This window comes from Abramis brama (genome assembly GCF_963993115.1).
Source record: "Abramis brama genome assembly, chromosome: 10".
NCBI lineage: Eukaryota > Metazoa > Chordata > Actinopteri > Cypriniformes > Leuciscidae > Abramis > Abramis brama.
In genome coordinates this window covers 13,337,701-13,348,171 of record NC_139972.1, presented here as the reverse complement: position 1 = coordinate 13,348,171, position 10,471 = coordinate 13,337,701, and the positions used below count along the sequence as shown (strand labels likewise).

The following is a 10,471-nucleotide window of genomic DNA, read 5'->3' as shown; positions in this document are numbered from 1 at the left end:
TCCACAAGATGCTCTACGACGACAGATCATTGTAAACAGCAGCCCATCAGTGAAAGAGTTTCTGCATCTCTGGCCTGCACTGCGTATAACATCTGAGGTAAAGTAATAACATTTTATATCAGGTATACTGTGTGTCTTGCTTAATGTATCATGTGATGTGGGTAAGTTTTACAAATTTCTCTTGTCTGATTCAGCTGTTTGCAGAGTACCAACGTGTTACAATTGAGAACTTGCCCCATAAATTCTATGCACTACTGGACGACCACCTACCTCGTTTGATGACAATTTTAAGGCAGCAGACACCCTGGCTAATCTTTTGAAAGTCTGTGACGGACAGGTATGTAGTGTGTCATATTTGGCAAAATATACATTACATGTACGTTGTGATTGTCCTTTTCTTAATTTTCATGTTTGCAGGAACTGCATGATGTCAACTCGTGGACTGCTACTGTCATCAGAGCTCTTCTCTTTCAGATTTCTTCAAAAAGATCTTTATTTGTGTTCCGAAGATAAACAAAAGTCTTACAGGTATGGAACGACATGAGGTTGAGTAAATGATGACAGAACTTAGACTAGTTAGTGATTGATGTATTATTGGCCTAATAATAATGATCATTCTAACATTCTGTTGTTCTTCCTGATTTTTCTTTTTTAGGCGTATGATTCCGAAGTACAGATTGAGGATGCTCCAGTGGCCCTACTTACCGTTTGTCCATGACAACTCTACTGCTCCGATTCATTATGACCCAGTGAATGTAGCTCAAACTGTAGCTCTGTACAGTTTTTCTGTTTTTCTGTAGCTCAAACAAAAGAAGTTACTCTGCTGAATGTGCACAAAAATGACTCTTTATATTAATTTACAGTATTTTTATGTTTATTTGTTTAAACGGATTTGGTAAAAGAATGAACAAGTACTGATTTCAATCTATACAATGTTCATTCTACATCTTGGTTTCTTCTGATACTTTGTACTTTTTAAAAGCAGGTTAGGTTGACTCCATTGTTATATCAATTAGAGCTGTGTAGAGATAAAACAAACCTAATTTTGAGAAATTGTTATTTGCTGGCTTTTGGGCATTCCTTGGCCATTCCAGAATATATTGTCCATTGTAAATATGTTTCTTATGTTACTGTGTCAAAAAATTGTCCTTGTTCAAAAACAAAAACAAAATGGTATTACCTGTACATGTGTTATGTGTTTAAGTACTGATACATTTGACTATATTTATAGAATTTATACATTCAGATGTAACTTAGTTAAATAAAATGACAAATTTGATTTGCAAGAACTGAAAATAAAAAGTTCATCAACTAAAATTTTAGATTAAGATTAATTGCTATCAAAATGTAAAGGTTAGGTTACTGAGTACTTCAAGTTAAGAGCAATTAGCATGCATGAGTACCACTAACTCAAAATCTGATAGTTCAGTTTACTTAAAAATTGGAAACATAATAACTTTAAAAATACATATGTAACTGATTACCTCAAATGTTTTGAGTTTTGCCAATTTATTCAGGTTAACGGTCTTTGCAATCTGCATTTATGAAAGCCGCTATAGATGCTGCAGCTGCCATTTGCAAACTGCATGTATCCAATGAATGCTGCAACTGTTGAATCTTGAATCATATAAATGTTCTGATTAGAGAATAGGCCTAAAGCTTGCAGCTGTGTTCAGTAACAAATAGTTGATGATATATTCTCTTATTGTGACTCATTGTTCTGATGAATAATTCAATGCTTCAATCACAAGAGATTCAGATTGATGGTCTAGACCCAGATAAGCAATATTTAAACCTGATAACAACAACAACAACAACAACAACAACAAATGTCTGTATTGCAGAAGAATGCTAATGTTTTATTCATGAATAATATATTTAACAAAGCTGAGGGAATTTCTGACCCATGTAATGATTCTGTCTTCTCAAAAATAATGTCACGTTTGCATTTCTTCAAATGTACAGAAATGGCAAAGTGTTTCTGTGAAAGCTTAAGGTGCGGAATCAGAAAGAATGAATTGATAAATGTGACATATGTCTTTGGCTATTGCCTCAGGGGATGTAGCCATACACAAAAACTTCATTTGACACGATGTCTCTGTTCTCATGCCTTCAATCGAATATAGCTAACGTCAAATGGCACACTAGAGGTCAAAATAGTTCCTTTTTATGTGGAAAGCGGACCTTCATTTGACCGACCTCCATTTCTTAAAGGAGGTCGCCATTTTCATTTTTGCCAAAAAAAAAAAAAAAAAATTTAAATCCATCATACCTTTTCAAACCTGTATGACTTTCTTTCTTCTGTGGAACACATTATAATAATGTACTTGTCACTATTTTAAGGATTAGATGGACTGTATTTATGAACTGATCAAAGGAAACCCAGCACTGTCTTGCTGTGATGATAAGCACTAATCTTTCGGCACAAGAACTATGTTATTTCTTGTTCCTGATATATACATGTAAAAATGGTACAAGGGAGACACATCTGCCTCAGTTAGATCATGTGTTTAGGCCACAGAGGATGTGGTAAATGAACATTTCAGACACTGATAACCACCACAGAAAGTTTTTCACAGCGCTAATGTAAGCAGCGCTAATGTGAGTTGTGAGAGTTCCAGAGTCCATAAGATTCTTCTGGATCTTGTAATTTCTGCCTTACTTTTACAATATATGTGTATATATAAATATGTGTCCTGTTAAATATTGTGTAAGAAAAAACAAACTTTGGAGTGTCTTTGTATGCTCAGTGATGTGGTATTTTGCCCTACACATCTTCACAGGTAAGCAGAAATTCATTATCTATTTAAGCATATGAAGCTTACTTTTTAAATATAATATTGATTCTTTTAGTATATGGAGCCCATGGTTGTGTGATGACAAGTTCAGACCAGAAGGTTAATGATGGTACAGATGTGTATTTGTCGTGTAATTTCTTCCAATGTCCTGGAAATCTGGATTTAATTTCTCTCAGTGCGGAGTGGGAATTCCAGGTAGGCTTATTTTTAGGTATATAAACAAATATAGTATATCACAAATTTACTTAACACACTTATGCAATGAATACATTTTATTTGTAACTTTAAAACCTAAACTATTGTTAGTTTAACTGCTTCTGTTGTTCTCATTTGTAAGTCGCTTTGAATAAAAGCGTCTGCTAAATGAATAAATGTAAACTCATGCTTTAGTACTTATTCTATTTTTTAAACACAGACTATCTCTAATCCTGACAAAATAATCCTGTACTACATCAGCAATCAAACCGTATCAACACTTCCTGGTGTATATTTTCGCGGAGATGTCAAAATGGGGAGTTTTGATATATACCTCCCATCCGTGACCCATGAGAACAATGGAACTTACCTGTGTAGATTGCGTCTCAGTGGCAGGATCTTCAAGAATCATACACATCTTATTGTCCAATCAGGTAACAGACCTTTGTTTGTTTTCTAAATGTATTTTTTGTTTATTTGGCTCTCTTTTGTGTACTCATTGTGGATCAGTTATGTTCATGTAACAATGCGAGTAGAGTTTTTTTATTTCCCTGAATATGCTGTGTATATGAACACTGTTAAAAAGTTTGGAGTGAGTATGATTAAAAAAACACACACACCTTTATTCAGCAAGGACATATTAAAAAAGTGTCAGTTCAGAAATGTATATTAATAAAAAGGATTATATTTCAAATAAATGCTGTTCTTTTGAACTTTCTATTCATCAAAGAATCCTGAATTAAATTTAACACAGTTTCCACAAAAAAAAAAAAAAAAAAAAAAACATTTTATCATTAATAGGTTTCATTAACATGAAATAAGAATGAACAATACTTCTACAGCATTTATTGATCTTAGTTAATGTTATTTTCAACATGTACCAATACATTATGGAAATCAAATGTTGTATTTGTTAACATAATGCACTGTGAACTAACATGAACAAACAATGAACAGCTTGATTTGTATTAACTAACATTAACAAAGATGAATAAATCCTGTAACAAATATATTGATCATTGTTAGTTCACATTAGTTGATAACAAATGTTAACAAATGAGACCTTATTGTAAAGTTTTACCATAATTAATAATGATAATAAGAAGAAGCTTTTTGGAATAATGGCTGTTGAAAATATAGCTTTGCCATCACAGGAATAAATCATATTTAAAATATATTAAAATAGAAAATGTATATTTTAAAGGTCCCGTTCTTCGTGATCCCATGTTTCAAACTTTAGTTAGTGTGTAATGTTGTTGTTAGAGTATAAATAATATCTGTAAAATTATAAAGCTCAAAGTTCAATGCCAAGCGAGATATTTTATTTAACAGAAGTCGCCTACATCGAACACCCGTTTGGACTACATCCCTCTACTTCCTTCTTTAATGACGTCAGTAGAACAGTTTTTTGACTAACCTCCGCCCACAGGAATGCTCCCTCAACTCTACCGAAATTCGTTTATGTACTTATGCACTTCTTATAACTTACTGTGGTGTTTACTCAGAAGTAAAACTGACGCTTCATCTTTTGTGTGATGTACAATAAACTTTATTAAACTCATCAGTATATGTTTGATCATCATTCGGACCTGGTCCGAAACAGCAGACTTGTAGGCTATTAAAGGGGTCATATAATGGTACATGCACTTTTACAAGTTGATTGTACTGAAATGTGTGTTGGCAGTGCCTGTACACAACCATCATAAAATGATAAAAATCCATCCAGTGTTTTTTTTAAAATCTTCTTATATGTTTCCTCCTGTCTCAAATCAAGCTGTTCGATATTGTGACGTCACAATATCGACGCCCCTCCCACGATGGCTGATTGACAGCAGCGTTTCAAACACAGACCCGCCCTCGTGAGCGAGCTGTCAATCATAGCACGCGCCGACTGGCGCGTTCATTGTTGATAGCTGGAGTGCTGAGCAGAATGGCGTCTAACGATTGTGGTGTTCTGTTCTTGGGTGTAATAACGAACACAGCAGTCATATTGATGATGTTTCTAAATCCGTACAGCTGAAGATGCAGTGGCTGAGTTTGTTTTCGAAGGGAATATTCCCCACGATCAACGTCAATGCTGTCATGTTTGCGCGAATCATTTCACCAGACTCGAGACTGCTTTAACGTTACAAACGAGGGTCAGTATAAAGCTGTTTTTGCTAAGAAGCTGCTCCAGAAAAAAGGATCAGTACCAACTATTCGTGTTCCTGCTGAACCTCCAGAAGAACAAGTGAGTGTAACGTTTTATTGACCTTTATATTAATCTTTATATTAATCTTTGCAAATAGCTTGCAGGCTTCACGATGAATGTGGCTATTTTTACACTCAGGGTACATTATGGCATGTTTTCTATGTACGACGTTCTCAATATAATTCATAATCCCACGTTTATAATGAACAACGCGTTATGGTTTTTGTATTATTATTTTAAACGGTGTACGCACAGAACAGAGGGGCGGGGTGAGCAAAGCTCATTATCATTTAAAGACACATGCACTGAAACGGCGTTCTGAAAACAGAGCTGTTTTTGACCAGGTAAAATGAGTGTTTTCTTACAATACTAATGAGAATTTTTAATTAAAGGATATTACAAACTTTTAATTTAGACCCTAAAGAATCATATTAGCTTGTACAAAAATGACATTATATGACCCCTTTAATAAATAATGGATAGACTACATACAAGCAGATGACAAATACGTTATAATAACGTATAAAAACGGCGCGTTTTTCTGAGCCCCAAAAAATGACAATTTAAACATGCTGTAAAAAATGATCTGTTGGGTATTTTGAGCTGAAACTTCACATACACACTCTGGGGACATCAGAGACTTATTTTACATCTTGTGAAAAGGGGCATAATACGGGACCTTTAAATTGTAATAATATTTCACAATATTACAGTTTTTATTGTACTTTTGATCAAATAAAGGCCTTTACTTTAAAAAAAAAAAAAAAATCTTTACAACTCCATAATTGTGTCCAAAAGATACGGAGCCCCTGAAAGGACCTTTGCAAAAATAAATAAAAATATACAGACTTTCGCGTGCGCACGAGAAACTTTTGCGTGCCCCCTGTCGTTTCACAGAATAGTAGAACAGAATAGAGTCTGCAGAGACTCGCACTGCGGAGCCAGGCGAAAGTATAAACAAGGCTTAAGAGCTCCAAACTCAGTTCTTCTCACCTTTTTTTTTTTCTTCAGCACTGACCAGGAGAAACAGTCCAGGTGTGATTCATCCACAGGCTCATCCTCCCTGGTGGCTGGCCCTGGTGTCAGTGGCTGGGTTTGTGTTACTAATTGGTAGCGGGTTTTTGGGAAGGAGGGCTTGCAGATCAATCCAGAAAGGTGACGACTCAAAGTAAGTCACTGTCAGTCCACAGTGAGATATAACAGCTTAAGGCATTTTTTCAGCTTGTCTTCATGTTGTGCTTTATATTCTATAGGCAAAATATGGAAGAGGTTAAAACCAGAACTGCCACTGAAGACATGGGAATCACATACAAGGTAGCACTATCTTTGTAACTTCTGTATTTCTGTTCTCATTTCCTCTCGTTGCTTTCTGCACTCGGTAAAGAAAATTAATTTATCAAATTTTCATATATTCCACGCTTTGTTTGTTCTGTTTAAATCAACAAAGTTGAGGTTTGAATCTTTACTGAATGGGGTTTGAAGATGATTTTAAGCCAATGTCCATTTAAAGGGATAGTTCACCCTTCTAAAATTAAAATGTCATAATTTACTCACCCTGGTGTTGTTCTGTAATGGCAGTGAATAGCGATCAGCATTAAGCTTTTCAAAAATGATGCATCAAGCTTTTTAAAATTCTCCTTTTGTTGTCCCTAAAAGAAAGAAGGATAAACGGTATTATGACAACACCAGGGTGAGTAAATTATGACTTCATTTTCATTTTAGGGTGAACTATCCCTTTAAGGCAAGCCATCTCACTTGGCGGCCATCTTTGAAATGCCTCTCAGTCATACAAGTGCAGCTCATATTTCTTTGAATCAGGAAACATCAAATTTCAAACATCAGAACAATGAGGCTGCACCTGAAATCTCATACCTCCCAACTATATAGTTTGGTGAAAAGCAGTATGTTACAAAAGAAGCATTCTGAATTCACAGTATTCATAATAGAGTAGCCAAAAACCCAGACGACCTATTACTTTCGGTGAGATTCTGAAGTGTGCATACGATGGACACTTTACAATCCGAGGCCGCGGGACAGAATATATGAATGGCAGTGAAGCAACGCAACTGACGCTGGTTGGTCACATGATAACGACAACATGGTACTTCCGGATTACATTCATACTGGACATATTCATACTATAGAACATACTGTTTTTAGCTATTTTTTATATTTGAAATCATTACTTTTTCATAATCAGTACCTACTCAAGAGAGCATGTGATTTTGGATGCAGCATGACAGTTTTTATAGCATCCGGAACTTCTAGCGGCTGCTGCAGTGATGCAATGACTTTATCAATCAGCGATTGGGTCTTTTTTTTCTTCTTTTTTTTAAAATCAGGACTAATTCCGCCATACTGCGCGCATCACTTTCTCCCATTCATAAATAGTATGAGTGCACCGTATTTGTATATCTAAAGTCTTTAAGCTTGTTTTGTGTCTCAGGTGGGATTCAGCTCTATGCCTGTTCTGGCAGATGTGAGCAGTCCTCCCAATCCAGACAACATCTATGTTACCATGGTAAGCAAGAAATTAAAGCAAGATGTTAAATTAAGGAAATCATATGTGAATATATGAGTTATGTCATACTGTTCATACATTATTAAAATATTACTTTACAGAAAACACTAAGACATTTTTCAAATAACTTTTTTCTGCTTATTTTACGTGATGTGATGTGGTTTGCTACGTCTTGTTATCGAATCTTGACAAACATGAGAAATTAAATTATGAAAAGAAGTGTGATTAACTCTACTGAGTATGTACCTGTAGTGTTCTTTAAATCTTAAAGTGTGTGTGTGTATATATATATACACACACACATATATATATATATACATATATATATATTTAAAGAGAGTACACCTTCATGAATATGTTTAACACACTTAAGTACACTTTTAAAAAGTGCACTTTAATGTCAAATTAAGTTCTACTGAAAGGGTTAGTTTGTTCAAAAATGAAAATGATGTTATCATTTACTCACCCTCATGCTGTTCCAAACCCGTAATACTTTTGTTCATATTTAAAACACAAATTAAGATATTTTTAATGAAATCTTAGAGCTTTCTATCCCTCCATTGACAGCTACGCAACTACCACTTTGATGCTTCAAAAAGCGATTGTAAAACTAATCCATATATGAATTGAGCGGTTTAGTCCAAATTTTCTGAAGACACATGAACTTTTTGAAGTGTCGTTGCTGTCTATGGAGGGACAAAAATCTCTCAGATTTCATTAAAAAGATCTTCATTTGTGTTTCAAAGATGAATGAAAGTCTAATGGGTTTGGAACAACATGAGGGTGAGTAAATGATTACATCATTTTCATTTTTGAACAACCTAACCAAACTCAATGACTCTTTCAGTAAAACTTAATTTGATATTAAAGTGCACTTTTTAAAAGTTCTCATTAAAGCTCATTAAATCAATATGTTTTAATATCTATTTAGCAGTGCTTTAAAGTATGCTTATTTTGATGTGCTAATATACTAAAGCACATGTTAAGTACTTGATTCGAATTTTGTGTTATTTTACATTACATTTTAGGTTGGTATATTTTTAATTGCAACTTTAACCATAAAAGTTTACCATGAATGCTTGTCAGTTCATTCTCCAGTTCACTTTAACCAAAGACAATGGAATTATGAAATTACATCAAAACCCTCTTTAAAATATTTATTAAAATATTAATGCACGGTCAAATAAAATATTTTAATAGAATAAGTGTATTTCAAATTTCATATTATTCATAATAATAATAGCAGATTTAATACACTTCATCAAATGTTATGTGGACAGTAATTATACACATATTAATTCATTTCGTAAAATAACGTGTATATGTAAATGCATACATCTCTTCATATGTAAACTGGATATAACAAATATTTAGTAGAGCGAGAATGTGTTCACAGGATGTAAAATGTTTTTTGTGTATTCTCAATTGCTGGAAGCAGCACGGTTTCCCATTAGCACCAGACGCTCCGGTCACAGCTGAACGCAGCAGACGTCTTCCCTCTGACTGGCAGCCAAAGGATGAGGATCCTGTATATACCCACAGCCTCTAAGATATAAAATCAGATCATGCCGTTTGGTGCAAAACTCATAAAAGATGAGGCACAAACAGAATTATTAATTATTTGAATGGATGAGCGTAAAAGCAGTTTGTATTGTCACATAGTAAAATGTGTCTGAGGCATTAGTCCCCATCATTCTGTTCTGGTTAAATGTACACTATGTTGTGTAAAAAAAAACAAAAAAACTGTGAATTTTTGGAAGAACATTGTTTTGGTTGTGTTTCGTGACTGTGTGGATGAATATGTTTATCCTACTGTACATAAAACATTCACTACTAGGCTTAAGAGATGTAACCAGTTTAGATGGAAAGGATCTCAAGGTGACTAGCTGAAGACGTTACTGTAGCTATATAGGCCTACACATTAATACACATGGTACTTCTTTGAAAATAAATTCCAGCACAGACCTACAACAACCATAATGAAATGAGCCTTCACAGTAGATAATGCTTCACAATGAAATCTGTTATGAGCTACATGTGACAATTTATCTGTTCAATAAAATAGCTTACTAACCTGTTGAGTAATAAAAGACGCCATCTCTGGATCACTTTTACAACATTTCAAATCCCTCAGTTCTTCATCTCTGAAAAGCCAAGCCAATGTTGTTTCTTATTTTATCACAAGCTCTGTCTGACTCTCCTCTGTTTGGCATTTGGGTGATTTCCCGAGGTTTGAGAATTAGCGGCTCCATGTGGACCTCTCTCACTCGGTGTGACAACTAACCTCTGCCACACACACCATACACGCGTCAAAGTTGCCGGAGCAACTTTTCTCTATTTACAGATACGAGACACGTGGGCAGTGACGTATGCATGCAATTTCCCGTGAGAACCATCCCGTCAGGTCTAAAATATGAACACTTACCATAAGGCTTACCATAGTGAATCGGGGTAAAACAAAAACATGTTTTGGAAGAAGGAAGGATAGATGATGTATTGACTGATTTTGCTAATTTTGAATTTAAAAAAAGTTACATTAAAATATACAAGTCAATAATTGGTTTATTTTTTAACACTGCCCGGCTGACTGTAGCTTACATTATCCCTCATAATAAATCTGTATATATCTCTCTGGATATGCATGTGATTCGTTCAATGCCATTTTCATTATTTATGAAATTAGTAATTCATCAAATTACTTTTTCCTCTTTATCTTCTCAATGACTTCTCATCAGCATGAAATTACCACTTCTTCTAACTTCTGTC

At 34.6% G+C, this 10,471-nt stretch overlaps 1 protein-coding gene and 1 long non-coding RNA gene across 3 annotated transcripts; both read left to right on the top strand.

Moving 5' to 3' along the window:
• Positions 1-208: 208 nt before the first annotated feature.
• On the top strand, positions 209-759 carry LOC311090867. The gene is made up of 3 exons (XR_014607967.1): positions 209-337; positions 418-528; positions 656-759. It is a non-coding gene; the product is annotated as an uncharacterized lncRNA (long non-coding RNA).
• A 1,793-nt stretch (positions 760-2,552) lies between these two features.
• LOC311090865 (uncharacterized protein) lies at positions 2,553-10,339 on the top strand. 2 transcript variants are annotated; one of them, XM_084126442.1, is made up of 7 exons: positions 2,553-2,783; positions 2,854-2,993; positions 3,214-3,427; positions 6,196-6,352; positions 6,438-6,498; positions 7,631-7,705; positions 8,452-8,511. In XM_084126442.1, exons 1-7 carry the CDS (start codon positions 2,690-2,692, stop codon positions 8,494-8,496), a joined length of 786 nt encoding a protein of 261 aa, XP_083982568.1. In that variant the 5' UTR covers positions 2,553-2,689; the 3' UTR covers positions 8,497-8,511. The 2 variants fall into 2 exon arrangements, with proteins under 2 accessions (XP_083982568.1, XP_083982567.1); XM_084126441.1 differs by lacking the exon at positions 8,452-8,511 and adding an exon at positions 9,144-10,339 and having other exon boundaries at positions 2,559-2,783.
• Positions 10,340-10,471: the final 132 nt, after the last annotated feature.

Bases quoted from the DNA above. Each gene is read 5' to 3' on its own strand.
- LOC311090865 (XM_084126441.1), top strand. From the start codon at position 2,690: ATGTGTCCTGTTAAATATTGTGTAAGAAAAAACAAACTTTGGAGTGTC. The intron at 3,428-6,195 runs GTAACAGACCTT...TTTTTTCTTCAG, and splicing joins ACATCTTATTGTCCAATCAG to CACTGACCAGGAGAAACAGT. The intron at 7,706-9,143 runs GTAAGCAAGAAA...TGCTGGAAGCAG, and splicing joins ACAACATCTATGTTACCATG to CACGGTTTCCCATTAGCACC.